The following is a 22,167-nucleotide window of genomic DNA, read 5'->3' on the forward strand; positions in this document are numbered from 1 at the left end:
GTAAGGAACAAAGTGTACTCCCTTTCATGAAAGAGACACACTTCCTGTGGGCATTTGCAGCACTGCCCAATTGAACTTTCCCTGAGAACAGAAATGGTTTTGATTTGATCCATCTGGTATAGTAGCTACCAGCCACATGTGAGTATTGAGTGCTTGAAATGTGGCTAGTATGACTGAAAAACTGAATTTTTAATTGTATTCCATTTCAATTCAATAAATAAATAAATATAAACACAATTCAATAAATAAAGTAAATATAAATATAAATAACCCAAGGTTATTTAACCACTATGACTGATGGTGGCCTTTTTATATAGCACACCCACAGGACATATACTTAATGCCCTTGTTCATTTCTTACTATTTTCCTTATTATTATTGCATGCAAAGCAATAATAATGAACTGTACCTGGTATAGAGACAGGGGTTTATTCATCTCCTCACTTAGGTCTTAACAAAGATCTTCTAGAACTCAGAAGGTGTTGGTATCTTATTCCTTGCTTATGTTCATATTGCTGAAATATTAATGATTATAACCGCATCCATATTGTAGCATTAATATATTTAGTATATGTGGTGGTTGTTATTTTTCTTAGTAAGAGTGCTGAGAAGATTGAGGAAATTATTAGTGAGAGCTCCTCAGAGAGTGAGGAAGATGAAGAACCACCCGATCATCATCAGGAGGCAAATGCGGGTTTGCCATCGGAATATTGGCAAATTCAGAAGCTGGTGAAATACTTAAAGGTAAGACAGACCTTTTGTATTGTGTTTACAGTGATTATTTTAATTCCTCTCCCAAAAATGTATGTTAGGCTTCCAGGTTTATGATATGTTTCTTTCAAATAAGGGTAGTAAAAACCCCTGTTATTTAAGTGTGCATGGGGGAAGGTCTTATTACCCTGAGGAGAGCAAGGTTACTCCTCATGGACCAGCAAGGCTGCCTGGTACCAGCCCTGTTCCCTGGGCCACAGTAGCCAGCAGATATTATGACTTGCCACCATTTTACAAATTCTAGGCTGTGTCACTCACTTACTTAGTATGGCTGTTGGTTATGGTTTTGGGCCTTATTTTTCTTAACCTATGGAATAAAGTTAATACCTGTCCTATAGGATTACTTTAGGGTTGGAAAAACATATTTGAAAGATGTGGCATAGTGTTTCAAATATGTTTTTCCAATTGTAGGTGCTTAAAATATGTATCAGTCCCATTTCATTACTCTCAACAGTAACATGTGTGAAAACATGCTACATAATAATGGCCTATATAACGTATTTAAGACTTGAATGGGGGCAGGGCGAGGGAAATGATTTGCCAAAAGCCAGATTAGTATTAATGGATAACTGATATTGATAATGTATAGGTAGGCCAGGTCTAAAGCTGTAGTTGAGAAGTACTTGTAAAAAAGTTCCTTTTGCAAGAAAAATATGCCCCCTTTCTGAGCATGGCCCCAGCTGCAATTCCCTGTATCTCTCAGAAAAAAATTCTATGTTTTCCTGAATTCTGAATCCCAAGAAAAATTAAGAAATTGGGAAATTGGGAAAAAGTATTCTAATTCTCCATTGCGACACAGATTTCAATGGCCAAACCAGAATCTGGGCAAGCAAATAAAATATTTTCATTGTTAAAAAAGGATAGGAGCTTCGATGAAGCAAATCCCACCTTGGCTATGCTTTTGAAAGCCTCTTAACAATTTGACCCATGTCAGTACAAAACAAAAGAAATTTTTTGTGTGTGTTTGGAATATTTGTCGTGAGACAAAAATCAAGACCATTGGGATGGTTAATGCTTTGTTTTAAAATTTCATCTTATAAGAATAATATCTTGGGGCGCCTGGGTGGCTCAGTTAGTTAAGCGACTGCCTTCGGCTCAGGTCATGATCCTGGAGTCCCAGGATCGATTCCCGCATCGGGCTCCCTGCTCAGCAGGGAGTCTGCTTCTCCCTCTGACCCTCCCCCCTCTCATGCTCTCTCTCTCTCTCTCTCTCATTCTCTCTCTCAAATAAATTAAAAAAAAAATCTTTAAAAAAAAAAAAAAAAGAATAATATCTTATAAATAATAAATATTTTTATATCATCTTTCAATTTTAAAATGGCTTCGACTTGGCATTTGTTTTGTGGTAATGTTGCCTTCTTTTAGTGCTATCAAGTATCAGGTGGAGATCATTTTACATGTTACTGCAATTGGTATGAGGCTGTTTTTTTTTAATAGAAAACCTCTGAAATTTTTAGCATCTCTATCACAAAAAAAATGATTTACTGTTTATTATTATGGAAAATGTTCACTATAATGGTCATCATTATTACCCAAAACATACAAATAAAATTTGGGAAAAAACATGGAATAACTCATTTCAAGAATTCCTGCGAATCCGGGGGAATTTTGATTTCTTATTCGGGGATCTTGACTATTCATATCTGTCAGGAATTTGGAAACTCTTGCTGCGGCACAAGCTGGAGTTCGGGCCCCGCCGTCAGGCACACCTCCTTGGCAGGGTCTTTGCATACAAACCACGCAGTCGACACAGTGACCCAGCCCAGCACGCATAGCATCAGTGTCCAGACTCAGGAGACCTTCCCGTTGGTACCCCTGCTCCTTTACTGAACTGTGGCTCTTCCCATGATCCCTCCCCTTCTCATAAAGCACATGTCATTCTGGGGGGAAAATGGCATCAGAGAACTTTGCCACCCCGCACTTCAACAGCTTGAGCCAGACGGGCGCCACAGCTCAGAGATAACCTTTTGGAAGAAGACTGTAAGAGCCCTGGGGTTTATCCAGAGAATTGCTGTCTCTTTATTTCATTAGTCAAAGAAATAAAGAGTCAGCGGGGAAGAAGCATGAGGCAGACTAACAGAGCAGTTAGAAGGATGATCTTCCATGTCGGAAAGACTCTGGTTGAGTCCCTGGTCTGGCCACTTATGGGCTCAGTAGCCTTGAGGTAGTTGGCTGACCAATCAGAGCTTCAGTTTTCTCATCGGTCAAGGTGGCAAAAACAAAAGTTCTCGTGTTTTAAGGATTATTATGAATTTCAAATAATTTCCAAATTTCCAAATTTCAAATAAAATCCAACACATGTAAAGTGCTTTGCAGAAAGTACTCAGCACTTGTTAGCAATAAGAATGACTTCTATTACTTCTACTACATATATTACATGTTACAATAATAATTGCTGTCTATTACTATAGACAACATAGGGCGTGGAGTCTTCTTGACTTGCACAGCTGGCCCTCAGTTTTTGCTTTAAATTTTCTAGCAACCAATAAGAGAGAAATGCAGTGAGTTAATACAGTGAGGGAAAGGCTCTTACCATCATCAGGTAAAAATAGCCCAGTTGCGAATGTGTGTAACTAATCCTGGGACTGCGAGCAGAAAGAATTTTCTCCCTGAGGACTTATGAAGCAGACAGTGAGTGTGGTAGTGAATGACATCCTTAATAATATCCTCCCAGTGAACATGGCAATGAGAGTTTCTCATAATAGCCTAACTATTGAATAACTATCTTGAGTTTTTCAACTATTTAGGATAAGTCCATATAATGAGGCCAAAAAGGGATGCACTATTTCTGTCTCAGAACAGCTAAGGAAAACATTTACTGATGAAGTGCTACTTAAGCTTGCACAAGTTATTCATCAATAAATCATGTGCAAATGTGATACTTTTGGCCAGACAGTAAATTGCTTGGAATTATTATAGTTCCCATAGGTAGATATTCTTAACATAGCCAATAAAAGAAAAAGTATATCTACAAATGATTTCAAGCTTTTTGACACAGATAAATGTTTTATACGGGAACACAAAAGGGTATTAAAAGTCTATGAAATGCAAAATTGAATGTCTCTAGGTAATCTCAAAATAAATACACCTGACATTTTAATTTGCAAACTTATGCCTTAAATATAGGCTTACACTAGCAGAGAAATGTTAATGTTGACCTGACTTTCTACTTACCATTTTCCAAGTACAGCAATGCCTGTGATTGTTGAAAAAAATTTGATGAGCTCATTAATACCCAAACAGGTCAACGAACTATAGCTTGTTATTTATCCAGAGCTATGAGCTCAGATCTTGGCACGTAAGTAAAGGGAGTTTGTATTTAATTATTTGGCTTTGGCATACATTCATTTCAACTTACAAGTTTTATATATGTATATATTCTTTTAATCTGGATTTTTAGAACACAATTTAATTTTTAAACTAATGAAGACTTTGCATTTTTGCTCACCAACCTTCCAACTTCTGTTCCCCCCAAATAACTTGTGACTCTGTGTCCTAATTCTAAATGAAGCCATAAACCATCTTTTCCACTTCCTTAGTGAGAAACACTTACATTCGGCCTTCTGCTGTCTTTACGGTTCAGCTTCTCTGTCTTGTCAGCTACATGAGTGGAAGAACCATATTAAACTCATTGCCGTGTCTTGCAGGGCGTCTAACCAGTGAGCACAAGCCTGCCTCTCCACCCTCTGCTCAGAAGGTGTGACAGGGAGAGAATTGGTTCCCAAGGGGCTGTGCTGTGCTGTTCTTCGTGCTCGGCTCCTGGAGAACTGTTTTCCTCCCTCTGCTGAGCCCTGCCTTCGGCCGTTGACGCCTTCCCCACCTTCTCTTACTCTCTTCTCTCCTTTTCCTGTTTCCTTTCTCTTTGTAGATACGCTGTTTTATTGCTGTATTTGCTAGCTTTCTAGGATATTATTCCCCCCCTCACCACCGCCCCCCCCCTCCCCGGCCAGGACTGCTTTAAAATCCCACCATTAGAAATGTTTTGCTTTGGATTGATCCCAGCGATTGGAGAAGATAGTTTGGTAAGATGTGTACCCCACATTAATTCTGTGAGTTTTTGTAAAAATGCAGAAGTTTTACTCATTAGCCAATTATGTGGAGAACCTCTCTATGAAATAGCGTTGCAGAATTTTATTTTGTTTGGAAATGTGTATTAGTCACAGGTATTGTAGTATTATAAATTAGTACAAATAGGTACTCGTCGGTAAAGTGACATAAAACGTTGAAAGGCTGTAACTATAAGTAGATGTGCCTTTCATACACATCTCAGACACAATGTTTGTATCGTTAAACTGAAGAATGAATTTCTGGACACAAGGTTGCAAGCCTATTGAAATCCATTTCTATGTAGATTGAAGGAGAATGAGGGATGGGACTTAATACTATAGGATAAATAAATCCGAGAGAAAATTGAGGAGACTATAGAGTGATGCCAAGAATGCAGTTGGTCAAGATTTTAGGTAGTTTGGAGGGACAGCAGAGACTGGGTCTAGAATAATGCTTTATCTCCCTTATAGGCATTTTCTTGTCACTTGAGGATAAGATGTCAGTACTATCCTGGCATCAGCTCCAGGCTCAGATGGGAGATTATTAGCAAGCAGGCTTGGAGATGTCTGCCCCTGTTCTGAAGGGCTTCATTCAGATGGTCTTATTCCTGAGTCCTTGCTGCAATAATGGAAGAATCTAGGGTTAATCCCCAGGGCCCATGTTCCCAGGTGTGTCTCCTCCCTGCAGGAGGCCTAGTTCTACACCTGGGATTTTGATCAGAGCCCAGCCAGGGAATCAGGATGATGAAAACATGGATTTAGAAAGCTGAGTCTAGCAGCAGGTGGTATGCAGACTGAATCAGGGTGGGAAGAGACAGAAGGCCAGGGATAAGGGGGTTGCATTGATAGTGAGAGTGTGCTGGGGGCTTGGAATAGTATAATGTCCTTGGAAGCAGCAAAGAAATGACTGGGAAAGAAAACAGACCAGTTTATGAGGAGGCTTTGGTTTGGGGCAGATTAAGTTTGAAGAGTGTGAAATACCCAAAGAGAAATGCCCATGCCATAGTTGGAAATAAAGGACTGAAGCTCACATTCTTCATTAGAAATCGAACTACTGCTTCAGAAACCAGGGGAATGAATGAGCGTGTGGAGCATATGGGCTTATTTTTGGCTTTTTATTTGAGATCGAATATGACCTCTTTATAGCTAATCAGAAAGTAGCTGCTTCCCATTCGAGTTAGTACAACCAAGGCAGTATTTTTAGATCAGAATTCCAATGTTATCCCAATGGCAGTCTTTCCTTAAGTATTCGCCATCTTACAAACAGATTGCTTCATCGGCCTTTTTTAAAAAAAAATCTTAAAGTAACATTTTATTTGGTAATTTTATGCAACTAGCCAGTAGATAAAAAAAAGATTAATTAAAGAAAGATAAATAGCAAAGTTTGAAGCAAAAAGAGAAAAATGTTAAAGTTTCCTTCCAGTTGAAAGCTCCTACACACTAAAACCAAAAGTGATCTAGCCATGAAGTTGGGAAACGACGCTCTTTTTAGTGTAAATTCACAAATGTGATATCATTCTTGAATCTGAGATCCGTGCGATCGTTGTCCCCGGGTCCCAGGGGGATGGTGATGTTGTCTGGCCACGTGTCACTCGGCGGAGCGTGGTCAATGTAGGCTGCTGAGTGGCAGCGTATGGTCTCAGCTGGGCATCACCGCACATCTCTCCTCTTTCCCCACCCACCGTGTGTGGGTGTGGGGGAGTGCCTAATATTTTTATTGTATTTGAGCAAATTCATGAAACACTGGTGTTGATTTCACCTTGCATGTGAGCCAGGGGTCTTGCTAATTAGTCTTCTGTTATGTATCCACAAATTCAGATTTCTCGGGCCCTGAAAAGTGAAAGTACTTGGTGGCACCCCCCCCCACCCCCAGCTTAGCCGTGACATCTACTTCACTGTGACATCTCAAAGAATCACATCAGAAATTCCACAAGGCTTCCCAAGAGACACCGCGGGCTCTGTCCTTGGCATGTTTTGGATTTCCCCTCTGGAAGGGGATTCGTCGCAGAGACATTTTGGAAACTTTAAAACCTTTGTTAAAAACTACTTTTGTGGCATTCAGTTCCTTAATGATCTTTCAGGAACTGACTAAAAACATACACATACACACACAACCACCTTAATTGGTTAAAGAGTTCTTCTAAGTGGTAATTGGGAGTTATAGGATTTTTCATTGCAGGAATTTGATGTACTTTGCAATCAATTACAGTTAATTAAATTCCTTTCCCATTACTTGGGTTTTGGGTATGGAGGGGCAGGTAGTGTGATCCTTGTTTCATTGGTGGAAAAGCTGAGAAATAGTTCGCTCTGGGCCACACAGAAGGCGAGGCGGCCGCGGGCCAGGCTGGTGTCCCGGCTTCTGTCTTTACTGCCTGTTGCCTGGTTATTCTGATCCCTCTGTCAAGAAACTCAGGGTCCAGACTGCCTGCAGGCCTTGCTGTTGTATGCTCCTATTTTCTCTCTCGCTTGGTTTTCTTCACTTAGGTAAGAGACTAATTAAACAGGGAGCATTTCTTAACAAAGGAATTCAATGTTCATTTTTGGAAGGCAGTATGAGAGTGCTCTTTTGCTAAGTTAAAGAGCTGGAGAAGACTATGATAGGACAGTGTTATTCATGTTCAACAGACTCTTTAAAAAATGGAAAACAGTGGCCACTGTTTATATATTCAAATAAACGCCAGGAGTTAGAAAGGAAAATTACTGCCACCTTCCTGAGAAACAATCTTTAATTAATACATATGGTGTTGCATTGATGTGGGTTAAATTTAAAAGAAAAGGTCTCCATGACAAAAAAAGAGTAGGAGGAGTTTTGTACTTAAAAAAAAAAAAAAACCAACACTACCTGTTATAAATCATAAGATATTTTAAATTGCATCATCTAAAAAATTTCTTGGTAGAGTTTGCATTCATGCAAACTTACTCTTAAATAATGCAGTGTAAGTCATGAACATATTTTAAGTATTTGGATTACTTGAAATGTGTGTAACTTGTATGTTTATATATTGTCCACAAAAAAATTATCCCTTTTTTGACAAAGGAGGTAATGGAAGTGACGGAGAGGCTCCTCATCTCCACAGAGGAATCTATATTCCACAGAAAAACTAATAAGCTTTTTAGTTTTTGAGCTATAAATTCTTTTTGCCCCTTGGCTCTCATAAACAAGAGTGGAGAAAGGCAAAGATAATTGGCCAAGTATGAGAAAGTAACACTAATGAATCATAACAGTTTATACCACTATTAGCTAGCAATGTACAACCACATCAACTTACCTACTGAAAAATGACATTAAAACTCTCAAGGGAAGTTTCTTAAGCTTGAACTCATTCATCCATCCATCTATCCATCCATCCATCCATCCATAAATGCATACTGTGAGCTTGCCCAGCTAGAGTATAATGATACGATATTACACAATGCCCATCTAGCTAGTCCTAAGATTTTTGATTGGAAAGAATTTTGCTAAGTTTTATGTGCCATTCTGTTCAGTTTTATGTAATCTGAAAATGTAATCAATCTTTTGGGGGAATTTGTTGCCTGATGTGTTTGTAGCAACACTATAGTTTGTTCCTCAAAGTATGCTTTCCCCCAAATTTATTTGAGAGGCTAAATAAATTGTAGAAAATTAGAGTTGCCTAGTTCCCAGTTTACATAATGCTCTAGGCTGCTTTACTTTTTATTTTAAAAACACATATTCCTGTCCTATTATAGAAGTTTGAGCACACTGAAGAATTTATAAATATAAGAGTTCAGGAGTAAAAGGTACCAGATTTGGTATAAGTGATCTTTTCCTTTTATAGACTTCCATTGTACTCATTATTAGAAGTTGCCTATTTGTGGGAAAAGTATTAAGCTCCAGGTCCCTTTTTGGTCCACTGGCCTTTGCCATTCCCACTGGCAAGGGCTGTAGCTCCTTTCCCAGCTCCTGCCCCCTGGGTGGGTGTGGCTGGCTGTGGCCTCCTGGTATTTCTGTGACATGCAGGGCTTAGCAGAAGCTTCTAGTCCTTCCTTATTTCCCTTCTGTATTTAAATTACTAAAATCTTATAAAAATAATACATTAACATATGTACACTTGGTAAAATTTAAGCAATGCAAAAGAATAACAGGGAAAGCCTCCTTCTAGATGTTTCTGTGTATATACATACACCTATATAATTTTTATACACAAAATGAAGTCATACTATTTGTTGTGCTACAGTTTGCCTTTGATATTAAATGTGTTCTTGGTGATCTTCCATATCTGCCTCAGTCCTTTTAATTACCACGTAGTATTTTACTGTATGTATCTATCAATAACTTATGTAACAGTCCCCTTACTGGTAACATTTTGCCTTGTCCCCCAAATCAGTTTTTATTATTACAACATCGCTGCAGCAAATATGTTTACATATTCTTTGGATATGTAGCCGATTTCTGTAGGATAGATTCTTTGAAGTGGAATTGCTTGGGTCAAAAAGTATGGACATTTAAAATTTTGATAATTCTAATGGGATGGTGTTGTTCAATGGGTACAAAGTGTTAGTTTCCCAAGAAGCTCTACAGAGCTGCGCAACATAGTTAACGACATTGCATTGTACATTTAAAAGATGTAGGAGGGTATTTGATCTCATGGTAAGTGTAAATACCACAAAAAGGGAGGAGGCATGAGAAAACTGTTGGAGGTGATGGATGTGTCTGTTACCTTGATTGTGGGGATGGTTTCACAGGTGTACACCTAAGTCCAAGCTCATTAAATTGGTTACATTAAATATGTGCAGTTTTTGCATATCAATTCTACCTCAGGAAAGCTATTTTAAACAAGAAAATATACGCACAGTGAAGTGTGAGAAGTACTCCACCAAAATTTTTTAAATTTAAAGGAAAGTAATGAAAAGTAAGAAACCAACCAAGCTTGGTTTGTATAAAAAAATGTTTTTAATAGCTCCTTACACAAAGCAAATGTCAATTTACACTTAATAATGTACCAGTGATTTCCAACCTTGAATGCAGAGTGAAATCAGCAAGGCTCCTAAAAACAAAACAAAACAAAGCAAAGACCCCGATGCCCAGGTAACATTCATGGAAGTTTTAAAGGAATTGGTCTGAAGTGGGGTCTAGGCATTGATTATCTTTAACATCTTTCCAGGGTATTAAAATTGTTTGTCTAGAAATAAGATTCACTGTTACAAATTCTCACTAATCTACAGTCTTTTTTTATTTCTTATTTTGGCCAATTCCAATTGGGGAGGGAATGTATCGCGTGTGAATTTGCCTATTCCTGATTACTAGTGAGGTTGATAAATCTTTTCCTGTGTCTAATAGCCATTGTATTGTATACTTTGCCTATTTTTCTGTGGTTGTCTTTTGATTCTTAATGCAAATTAATCCTTTGTTATATTATTTGCAAATATTTTCTCTCAGTTTGTCATGTCTTTTTATCTACTCTTCTGTTTGAAAACTTTAAAATTGTACATTAATAACTATACTGCCTTTCCTTCATGGCCGTATTATAAAGTTTTGTGTCTTAGGAGCTAGGAAGGTTTTTCTGAAGTCATTCCAAGAGAACAAAATTTTTTCAATTTCTTCCTGGTAGGTTTATAGCTTAAAAAACAAAATGTTCAGATCCTGAATTCATCTTGATGTCATTTTAGGTATAGTGTGAAGTTGGGATCTAATTTTACTTTTTTTTTCTTTGATGGAGAGTCCATTGTTTCAACACAGATTATTGGCTCCTCCAGTCTTTCAGTGATCTGAGATATGATGATATTGTCATCTCATATGTGAGAGTTTGTTTCTGGATCTTTCTCCGTTACATTGAGTTATTTGGATGCTCCCATGCCAGTTCCATGCTGTTTTAATTACTGTAACTTTGGTGTATTTTAATATTTGGCCAGAGAGCTTTCTTAAATTTTTTATAACTACTTTTTGCATATTTTCCATTCCAGATCATTTTTAGAAAAGTTGAAAATCAAATTAGAAAAAAACAAAAACCTCAAAAATGCTGTTGGGGATTTTGGTCAGTCTACATGAATTTATAAATCACTTTTGGATAAATTGCAATTTTTGTCAGGTTTTTATTTAAATTCCAGTTACTTAACCACAGTGTAATATTAGTTTCAGGTGTACAGCTTAGTGATTCAACACTTACATACAACACCCGGAGCTCATCGCAACAAATGCCCTCCTTAATCCCCATCCCCTACTAACTCTTCCCTCCCACCCGCCTCCCTTTGGGTAACCATAAGTGTGTCCTCTCTAGTTAAGAGTCTGTTTCTTAGTTTTCCTCCCCGCCCCCCTGCCACGTTCATTTGTTTTGTTTCTTAAATTCCACATATGAGTGAAATCATACAGTATCTTTCTCTGATTGACTTATTTCACTTAGCATTATACTCTCTAGCTTCATCCACGCTGTTGCAAATGGCCAGATTTTAGTCTTCGATGGCTGAGTAATATTCCATTGTATATATACACACCATGTCTTCTTTATTTATTCATCAGTCAATGGACATTTGGGCTTTTTCCATAATTTGGCTATTGTTGATAATGCTCCTGTAAACATTGGAGTGCATGCACTCCTTCGGATCTGTATTTTTGTGTCCTTCAGGTAAATACCTAGTAGTGCAATTGCTGGATCATAGGGTAGTTCTATTTTTAACTTTTCGAGGAAACTCCATACTGTTTTCCAGAGTGGCTGAACCAGCTTGCATTCCCACCAACAGTGCAAGAAGGTTCCCCTTTCTTCACATCCTTGCTAACATCTGTTGTTTCCTGTGTTGTTAATTTTATCCATCTGACTGGTGTGAAGTGATATCTCATTGTAGTTTTGATTTGTATTTCCCTAATGATGAGTGATGTTGAACATCTTTTCATGGGTCTGTTGGCCATCTGGATGTCTTCTTTGGAGAAATGTCTGTCTATATTTTCTGCCCATTTTTTAATTGTGTCAATTTTTTGGGGGGTGTTGAGTCTTATAAGTTCTTTATAGATTTTGGATACTAACTCTCTATCAAATATGTCATTTGTAAGAATCTTCCATTCCATAGGTTGCCTTTTAGTTTTGATTGTTTCCTTTGCTGTGCAGAAGCTTTTTATTTTGATGAAATTCCAATAGTTTATTTTTGCTTTTCTTTTCCTTTCCTCAGGAGACATATCTAGTAAGAAGTTGCTACAGTTGATGTCAAAGGTTGCTGTCTGTGTTCTCTTCTAGGATTTTAATGGTTTCCTGCCTCACATTTAGGTCTTTAATCCATTTTGAATTTATTTCTGTGTATGGTGTAAAAAAGTGGTCTACTTTCAATCTTTTGCATCTTGGTATCCAGTTTTCCCAACACTGTTGAAGAGACTGTCTTTTTTCCATTGGATTTTCTTTCCTGTTGTATTTATTCAAGATTGTCGAAGATTAATTGACCATATAGTTGTGGGTCTGCAAATTTTAATAACATTCAGTTATCCTATTCAGCAACATGGTATGGCCATTCATTGATTTTTTTTTAACATTTAAAAATGTATACTTTAATAAGCATATAAACAATTAGGTAAGCTTGTGGAGAAGCTGACCAAGACACATATATTAGGAGATACAATTGTCCATCTAAATTTTCTAGATTTCTTTTTTTTTTTTTTTTTTGCAGAGTATTTACTCAAGTTATTTACTATATAATTTCTCATGTGCCATTTTGGAAGTCCTTTATTGTAAAGACTAGTCTTCTGTCTGATGACAAACAGCAGCCACACTGTCAGTGATTATTCTGGACCTCCACGTTGGATAAATTCAATTTCTTCTTGAGATACAAGTTTCCTTCTGTATTTCTGAGGTAATGTTTTATTATTTCTGCAGTGTCTGGTGGACCCTGATGCACCAGCAAATCTGGGGATTTACTTCCCTTAGAATGCTGTGAAATTGAAGAAGAGTGAGACGGTAGTCCTGCTGATCTCAAAACTTCTGATACGTTAGGTTTAGGATTGTCTCTTCTGTCAGGGAACCTTATTAATGGAGTATGTGGCTTGACCGCCTGAACGACCCTGCCGGCAGACGCCATCTTACTGCCCATCATGACCCCAGGATGTGGCAGCAGTTTTCCATTCATTGATTTTTAAATTTGTATGTATTTTAGTAAAACTTAATAGCTTCTTTTCCATATACTTTCAACACATTTCTTGTGAGATTTACTCCTTGATATTTTTGTTATTATTATTTTACTAATACTTGCATGGGAACATTTTTCAAATTACACCTTTTGATTTGTTATTCTTAGTGTATGGGGGGAGTTACTCATTTTTGAATGTTGCCTTTATATCCAGTCACTTTATTGAGCTATTTTTATTAATTATCACAATTATTCAGTGTATTCTTCTGAATTTTTTTAGGAAGGCAGTTATATTTGCTACAAATTTTTCCTCATTGCAATGACTAGGACATTCCAGCAGATTATCTATTTCTGTAAATGTTCCATGTCTATTTAAAAGGAATGTGTAGGGAATGCTTGCATTGTTCCGTACCCATTCCCAATAAAAATTCTCAGCAAGCTTGTAATGCAACAGTCTGAGTCTACTTTCTTTCTTCTTCTGGCACAGTATTTTCTCCTTTTCTTTCCTGGAGTTCTCTTGAGTCTCATCTCTTGAGTCTGAGGTTTATGAGTGCTGAATCATCAATATAAAATCGGTTTGCAAATAAACAGAAGGCAAAGCAATGTATTTTACTACCTTGACTTACGTGGTCGTATGCCACTCACTCTGAGCATTGACGTTTTTACCGTTTCTGATCCTGGGAGATGAAGAGTATCTGTAAGCCAACCTCTGTGCTGGGTGCCAGGCCCCACGTCATCATCAATAAAATAGTCACTGGTGGGGCTTCACTTTTCTTGCTCTCTGAGTGGCATGGTTGGAGGAAAAAAAATGCTGAGAACCCCGAAAGCCAGCTGGACGGCTATGTGATGGCTGTGTCACCTCCCCGGGTCTCACCCACTGCCCCTTGAGTGCAGACCGTAGGGAACAGAAGAGGGGTTTCCGCTCCTGACTGTGCCCCTTCCTGCCTCGCTGTCACCATGTGGGACCCTGACAGGAAGCTCCGAATTATGGCTCTGTGAGCATGTAGCCCACCAGAGTTTTGTCCACTGGCTTGATGGTATCCTTTTCTGAACCACGTTGCTTGAAGTCTTTATGACACATAATGAGTCACCTTGATCTCTTAATCCCAGTTACCTCTTCCCTGGATAGCTGCAGTAACCTGCATGGTCTCCACATGTCCCACTTGCCCCTTCCTTGCAGGGGCCTCTTCGGCCGGAGTGATCTGTTAAAAATGTACTCAACTCATGTGAGTCCTCCCCCTCTGCCCCCAAACAACACCCTTGACTATTGCCTAACAATCTTGAATAAAGATTAAAATCCTCAACCTGGCCCATGGGCCCAGCAGATTCCTTTGCCCACCTAGATTTTCAGCTTGTCTTGGACCATTTGCCACTCATGCTCTGGGGCTCAGCCATACTGGCCTTCGTGAGGTCTTAAACAGGCCATGTTCCACTCCCCCGTAGGGCTTTACACGTACTGTTTCCTCTGACTGCCATGCCTTGCATCATGTCCCACCTCTTCCACCAGGGAAGGCTCCCACTCTGTCCACACCTCAGTCCGGACATGCTTTCCTCAGGGAAACCTTTCCTGAGGTCCCGGCCCAAAGTCCCCCTATCGCAAGCTTCCATAGCCCTGTGTCACTCTCCCATATTAGCACTTCCTAAAGTTTTCATTTATTTGGATGGGCTTCAAATATTAAAATCTTTCTTCTCCACAAAATTTGATGAGCTCCGCAAGGCAAAGACCAGGTCTGTTTTTGTCTACCAAGATGTCTCGTTCCTGGCATCAGACTCGGTGAATAATAAGTGTGCAAATTTGTTGAATGAAAGAATAAAAAAGTGGTTGGCGGCAGCTTGCTCCCTGATTTAGTCTCGAAAACATTTGTCATCTCAATTTCGTAAAAGTTTGTTTCTCTGTTATCAGCAGTGAGGGGGGTGGAGGTAGGTATTAGTCTATATACCGGATACGGTAATACCTTTTTATTTCAAAGATTTTATTTAAAACAATGAGAAACATTATTTAGAAAAGTGTCCTCTACTGACTTTCTCTTTCCAAACGAAAATTTGAGGAAAATGAAGGAAAGCAACATTCGTTCAACTTTTGCACATTGGAGACATGATTTTGACAATGAACAAATGTCTCCCGGTCATAGAAAGGAATGCAAACTGCAAAGTATCCGAAGGCTGACAGAGCCTGGAGATGTCTGAGAAGAAGCAGGGGCAGGAGGACAATGAGCAAAAGATTAATATTAATTTAAGAAGTGGAAAAGCTCATTGGAGGCATTCTTCAAAACCCTTCAGAAGCTAGTAAAATAATATTTTACTATGTTTTTTCCAGCTCTTAAAACTTCACAGATGCAAATACATGATAAAATGTGAAAATAAGTATTGGCAACTCATTACATTCTCAGGGGAGATTTAATTGAAAAATAAGCATATTTGCACTGCTTCTCCTTAGTAAGATGTTTATGGCATCTGGTCAAAGTAGAACAAACATTCGAAAATCCTTTGACATAGCTGGTATTTAAAGAATAGCAATTGGCTAACATTTGTGGCTCTGTATGTTGAATATTTTGGCTCCCATCCTCTGGTATTCATTCTGAAAGATTTATAATCCTTTGGGGAGTGTGGTCAGTGACAAGAGTAGAACTAAATCCTGAAATGTGGAAAAACTAACTTTCCCTAATATAAAACTGTTCTAAAAAAATCTCTCAAGCCTATGAATATGTTTCCAGATTTTCAGAAAAAGCTGATGATTTACAGAATTTTTTTCTATAAGGATCTAACTTCTTGATGATAAATATAACTTTTCCATCCTTTGGCTTCAAAATTGGCTTAGAGATAACTCAGAAAAATATAACCTCTTACCTTGTGGGCGTCTATCGCAATCACACGGCTCTTTAAAAATGTTATGTCATTGGTTATGAGGCATATGATGAAATAAAGCACAAAAGATAGAAATAATCTAGAAGAGAAAACTTTAGGAGACCTCGAAATGAAATAGGAAACAATGACTGCGTCGAATGTGTAAGTAGAAAAATGCTACCAAAGAAAATACGATGCAAGAAGAGCAATCAAGAAGGTCCTCGATCACGAGCAACTGAGGATGTCAGGACAGGCATTCTCCTTCAGAGTCTGATGTGCGTGGGTGGACTCTCTTGGCCTGACTGAGGCATGACATGATTTTTGACATTTTCTCCCTTTCAAGTCACACTTGAGTCTGAAGCCACTGCCTGAGAACTCTTCTATCTGAAGCTCCTGGTTTGCATTTTTAAACTTTTAAAGTGGGAGCCCAGCTCTGCTCCTTCGGGTACCCCAGGGGAAATTTCTGGCTCCTTTTAACCCATTTAAATTCAGCAAAAGAGCCTTGTTAAATAATTCTCTCTCTCTCTCTCTCTCTCTCTCTCTCTCTCTCTCTCTCTTTTGCTTTTTTCTATATTATTTTCTTGAATTATGGTTAGCATTTAGGTTCTTCTTTATGGTTTATTAAATATCTGCCTTCTTTTTCTAAAAGTAAGACACCAGAAGTGCTAATGTGTGTGTTTGTGGGGGGGGGTCCTATACCCCCCAAACAAGGGAGATTATAAAATTGAAAGTAATAAATGAAGGATTTACTATTTTATGTTTCAAAACCAACTGTAGGACAATTGGTGGTGTTAAAAATTTCTCTCGATATTGAGAAAAAGACATTAAAAGTTGTAAGAACAAAATGCATTATTTTCAATGTAAATAATAAAATGAAGGCTTATGCCATTCTCAATTTAATCTTGAATATAGAGGACGGCCTGGGTTACTCAGAAAAAAATTAGTATGGAAAACAGACATTGACAGTGGTCTCAGCACAGGATAGTGGTTTGTAACATTTTTAGAGATGTAGAGGGATTTTTCTGGAAGGGTTAAGAGGAAGGGCTGAAGTCTAGACCTGTCCATCTTTTTGATACTTGCCCTTTTATAATCCCACTTCAGCTTCTTATTTTAAAAGGAACACATTGTGTTGAACTCACGAGAGGATTTGCGTGTGTGATATGAAAGAGGGGGTTGGGCAGCTTGAATATAATTTCCATTTTTGTGCTAAGTGTATATATTATATCTATGAACATGTATATACAATAGATATAGCAATATAAAGTAATAATTAGCAAATGAGAATAAACATAATTTGTAGGTGTCTTTCCTCAAAAAGGAGAGAGAGATTTCTTTGAGACCATTCATACTGTGTTTTGACTTTTTTTTTTTTAAGATTTTATTTATTTATTTGACAGAGAGAGAGCACAAGCAGGGGGAGCAGCAGGGAGAGGGAGAAGCAGGCTCCCCGCTGAGCAGGGATCCCGATGTGGGACTCGATCCCCGGACCCTGGGATCAGGACCTGAGCCAAAGGCAGATGCTGAACGGACTGAGCCACCCAGGCGCCCCTATACTATGTTTTGAGGTTGAGATCCAGGGCCATCTTTCATGAGCACCTTTTACAAAAATAGTTTATTCTTAGCTCTGTTAGAAATATTGCTCTTGTGTCTTATGAACCGTTTCAGCGCTTATACTGGAACTCTTATTTACCATCTGGTCTTAATAGCAGGAGAAGTAAGATGTACTATGCTGTGTCCTTCAGAAGATTTGCAAAGCATTAATGACAGGTGAACATTGCTTAAGAATTCCTGCAATGAATTCTGATTATAATTTCCTGGCAGGTCTGTTTCACTGATCAATCATTAATTTTTTTTAAAAATCTCCCAGATTGTCTTACCTTAAAGGAGCCATTCCCCACTACCCTTGACATCTGGTGATTGGCTAAGCAGACATTGATTGCATGATTTTCTACATTGGGCCAGCATTGTGCTCACCATACTGAAGGCTTCTTTTTTCTGTCCTTTATCCACACCCTGAGTCATCTGCAGTTCTTAATGGAATCGCCTCCTCCTTCCCAGCCCCACGGCTCTTCTCCCACTTACACCCCCGTCCCAGCAGGGATCATCATACCGCTTCCCTCAAGGTTTCCCTTTCTCCAGGTTTCCCCTGTTCCAGACTGTTCTACATACATCTGTGAGAATCATTTCCAGACATGGTTTGGATTGCACAGTACTCTGTTCCAGAACTACAGGGACTGCCTGTTACCTCAGCATAAAACTTGCACTCCTCAGTGGGTCTCTCAAGGCTTGCCCCTCGACTCTCTTTAAGGTACTAATACCACCTAATGCCCTAGCTGTTTAAAGCAGACAGACCACCTTTCAATGTTGACTCTTAATTGGAATAACGTTTTATGATACTCTGTAAAGCTTTCTCATGCTTCAACTCTACATGATTCATTTGACAAATTATAACCCACTCAGAGAATTCAAAGTTAATGTACCATGTATGGGGAGACACATTTCCCAGTTCATGGATTCATAACCGTGAAGTAAATATCTATGGAAGCATGATCTTATTTAACCTTTCTGGGGCCTTGCACCTTTGTAGGGAGGAAATCAGACAGCTACAGTGATTGCATTGTGCTCAATGCAGGATTTCAACCTAGCGCAGGAGACCTGCCAGCTGGCAATCAGGGATGTCGGAGGCCTTGAAGTTTTGATAAATTTACTTGATACAGACGAAGTCAAATGTAAGGTGAGTGGTGTACCTTACATGGGTGATGAACCTCGTTCGTACTTCCGTGTGCTTCCCTTTTTACTGAACATATCTGTCACTTCTGCCTTGTTCTTGTCTTTGCTAGTCTCACTGATAACCTGCTCCTTCGGCTGTTTGCTGCTCTTCTCTTCACGGCTGTTCTTGTTTATCTTCTGGTTCTTTTCCATTAGTATGTGCTGCTTAAATGATGAATGTTTGTCGGCATAACTGAAGGAAAATAAGGAGGCTATGGTTAACACCTGGGAATACAAAGTATTTCCTTAAAAAACTTCACTGGGGAAGGATTTGAGGCAGACTTGGAATTTTTAAAACTCTAGCACTGGTTATGCATTAAGCGCTTATTTTCACCTCTAACTTCTATTTTCTCATTTAGATTGGTTCATTAAAAATCCTGAAGGAAATCAGTCATAATCCTCAAATCAGACGTAATATTGTTGACCTTGGGGGCTTACCAATTATGGTTAATATACTTGATTCTCCACATAAGAGTTTGAAATGCCTGGCAGCTGAGACGATCGCAAATGTTGCCAAGTTTAGAAGAGGCCGACGGGCGGTGAGACGCCACGGGGGCATCACCAAACTGGTGAGTACCGCTGACATCGTCATCAGCACACCCCTTGCCACCGAAATGTCAACTCCTTGCTGTCCTTCCTGGCCACTCCCGGATGTTAAATAACCATATGTGTTTTGTATAACGTCCTCAAAAACAATTGTTGTATATTTACATTAGCAACTGGCCAGAAAACATGTCTGACCTTATTCTTCAAAGAAACGTATGTTTAATAAAGAGATGTAATTTGCACCTACCGCCTTGGTGGAGATACATTCGTGTGTGTGTGTGTGTGTGTGTGTGTGTGTGTGTGTGTGTGTGTGTGTAGTGTTGGTGAGGGGGTGGAGACCTCCCTGGAAGGCCCTCTGGTAGTCTATGCTCTCCGCCATGGTGACCTCACCTTGAGGACTGCCCCCCAAGGAGACCGTCAGAGCTGTAGACACTTACTCATCTCATTGTTACTTATAAGAGTGAAAACTGAAAACAGCGTGTTTACAATATGAGAGCAGTAAAATCATATGAAGTATGTCTCTAGGAAACATGCAGAGTCAGCTATCAATATTGAATTTTCGAAGCCTATTTAGTAGCAAGGAATAAACGTATGTATAATATTATATAAAACTCTGACAGGATCAAAAACTGATTGACACCTATGCTCCCAATTTTCAGAAACCTACCTCACAAGTATATAATAGCTTTTTTATAAAAACTGTGAAATAAATACACAAAATTGTTCACAGGGGTTTCCTCTGAAATAACTACCAATTTTTCTTCATATTTCCCCACATTTGCCAATTTGTTGTATTACTTTTATAATTTAAAACATGGTTATATCAATAACTATCACTGAAAGAAATAAGTGAGTTTCTGCTCGATACTCATGTAAAGAAAATACAGTGCAATATGGAAGTGCATGTTCATCCACCTTCGGAAGGACCAGGTAGATCTTGTGTTCCTCCTACAGCTTTTACCATACTGGATGGTCTCCACTTCTGCACTTTAAGCTCCTTAAGATGAAAGACATGTCTTATTCATCTCAGTGTCATTTGCAGCACTTAGCCCAGTACCTTACACATACCTTAAATATGTATTGAATCAATATGCATTTAACGTGAATGCATACACAGGGAAATGTGTTCAGAAATTAAGAGATTCTGTGTACAGATTTCCTTGACTTACAGTGGAGTTATATGTCCAGATAAACCCATTATAAGTTGAAAATATTGTAATTTGAAATGCATTTTATACACCTAATCTTCTGAACATCAGAGATTAGCCTTGCCTGCCTTAAACATGCTCAGAATACTTCTATCTATAATCCTATAGTTGGGCAAAATCATCTAACACAAAGCCTATTTTAAAATAAAGTATTGATATCTCCTGTAATTTATCAAATACTGCTCTGAAAGTGAAAACAGAATAGCTATATGGGTACAGAATGGCTGTAAGTGTACCGGTCGTTACCCTTGTGATGGTGTGGCTGACAGAGCTGAGGCTCGCTGTTGCTGCTACCCGGCATCGCAAGAGTGTAACATACGTTATCGCTAGATCGGAAGATCAAAATTCCAAGTAGGAGTTCTACTGAATGGCTACCACTTCCACACCGTGGTGAAGTTGAAAAATCGTAAGTTGAACCATCGTAAATTGGGGACTGTCTGAATTCACTTGTAATCTATAGAGCACTATAGAATGTAATTACTTGCTTTGAAAATAAGACAGACATGGCTGGCTGGCTGGATAAGTAGATGGTTAGCTATGTGATAAAACAAATATGACAATGTTAATTATAGAATCTAGGTGATATATACATGATTTGGTGTATAATTACCATACAGTTCTTTCAGCCTTGGTGTATGTTTGAAATTTTTTCATAATAAAATGTTGGGGGAAAGGTAATTATTACTATGATTATCAGTATTCTGCTCAAATAATGAAGTCATACAGTAGGCTGATGTGGCTGTCTACTGGAATTTCTCACATTAAATTATAAGAATGAATAATGTAACTTAAAACTAAACTTTGTTTTTATGGGGGTCTTATATATCACATTCAGGGAACTAGAATTTGGACAATTGCACTTACTTAGTAAATTAAATAATGCCACACATTTTAATATAATCTTAAGTGATAGCTAAATTAGGAACAGGAAGCGCAGTGATGGATCAGGCATTAATAGACTTGTAATTGCTAGGTTGAGAACACATCTGGGAGAGATCAGGATTAGGGACCCATTTTTGGTTTGCTAACTATGTGAGGGTAGGTGACATAACAGATTAAGAGTCCCCAGCCAAAACTGGAAATGAGGGAGATCACTCAGTACAGAGCAGTGGGCTGGTTATGACATCAGAGCAAGGGAATGGAGGTCAGAATCAGAGCAGGCAAGAGGGCACTGGCCACAGTGGGGCTTGGGAGCTTAGATGGAGGTCAGTCTCTGAAGAGGCACACCCAATAGAAACCTGGGCAGAAGACAGGAAGTCTGAGCGAGCAGGGAGAATGTATCCAGGCAAGGGAAGATTGTAAGATTCAGTGCTGTTACTCCTGTGGCCAGTTTCCACATTCCTCTGGATGTATGGTGTACTTGACCCTTTCACTGAAAACCATTTCAAACATTTCTTAAAATGTCAGGTACAAAAACGTAGGTGGCAGGAACATCAATATAAATAAACATATGTCCCTGACTACGATGAATGTCCACCTGAGTGTCCACCTGACTCAAGGCAGTCCCACCAGATTTCTCTCCCAGGAAATTGGAATTAGGAATCAGAGGCTCTACTTAGTCTGACTACTGTTTTCTAAACTCAGGATTGGTGGTCATGATTATGTGGACATTGCATGGAATCTGGCCTGCAGAGAGAGAAGAATGGAGTAGACATGCATAGGATAAAGACAGCCCTGGGAGCCCTGGCTTCACTTCCTCTATGGAGCACCCTCGCCTACGGCTGTTTCTACAGAAATTGCCTTTCCCTTAAGGTCTCCAGTGACTTTGGTTATTGCAAAGAAAAGAAAGGATCCTGGCAGCTATGCCATGTGGATTGGTTGGTTTCAATAGTATAGGTAGAGAGCCATATCCTCTGAAGAAGTCTCATGGTTTTAAGAATATACAGGCCATTCAGTTCTCATTAGAAAGTTCTAATGGC

The 22,167-nt window shown here is 38.9% G+C and overlaps 1 protein-coding gene and 1 pseudogene across 6 annotated transcripts in view; one reads left to right on the plus strand and one right to left on the minus strand.

Moving 5' to 3' along the window:
- Positions 1-22,167, plus strand: part of ODAD2 (outer dynein arm docking complex subunit 2) — a 181,062-nt gene that overhangs the window by 36,293 nt on the left and 122,602 nt on the right. For all 6 annotated transcript variants that reach the window (XM_073885475.1, XM_073885474.1, XM_073885477.1 and 3 more), the window contains 3 exons: positions 597-744; positions 18,313-18,459; positions 18,854-19,063. In XM_073885475.1, coding sequence (XP_073741576.1) covers positions 597-744; positions 18,313-18,459; positions 18,854-19,063 — 505 coding nt within the window. The remainder of the gene's footprint in view (positions 1-596; positions 745-18,312; positions 18,460-18,853; positions 19,064-22,167) is intronic.
- On the minus strand, positions 12,291-12,866 carry LOC112834424 (alpha-ketoglutarate dehydrogenase component 4 pseudogene; annotated as a pseudogene).

This window comes from Callorhinus ursinus, unplaced genomic scaffold (genome assembly GCF_003265705.2).
Source record: "Callorhinus ursinus isolate GAN/ISIS: 27379988/994484 unplaced genomic scaffold, GSC_fseal_2.0 scaffold62, whole genome shotgun sequence".
Classification (NCBI taxonomy): Eukaryota; Metazoa; Chordata; class Mammalia; order Carnivora; family Otariidae; genus Callorhinus; species Callorhinus ursinus.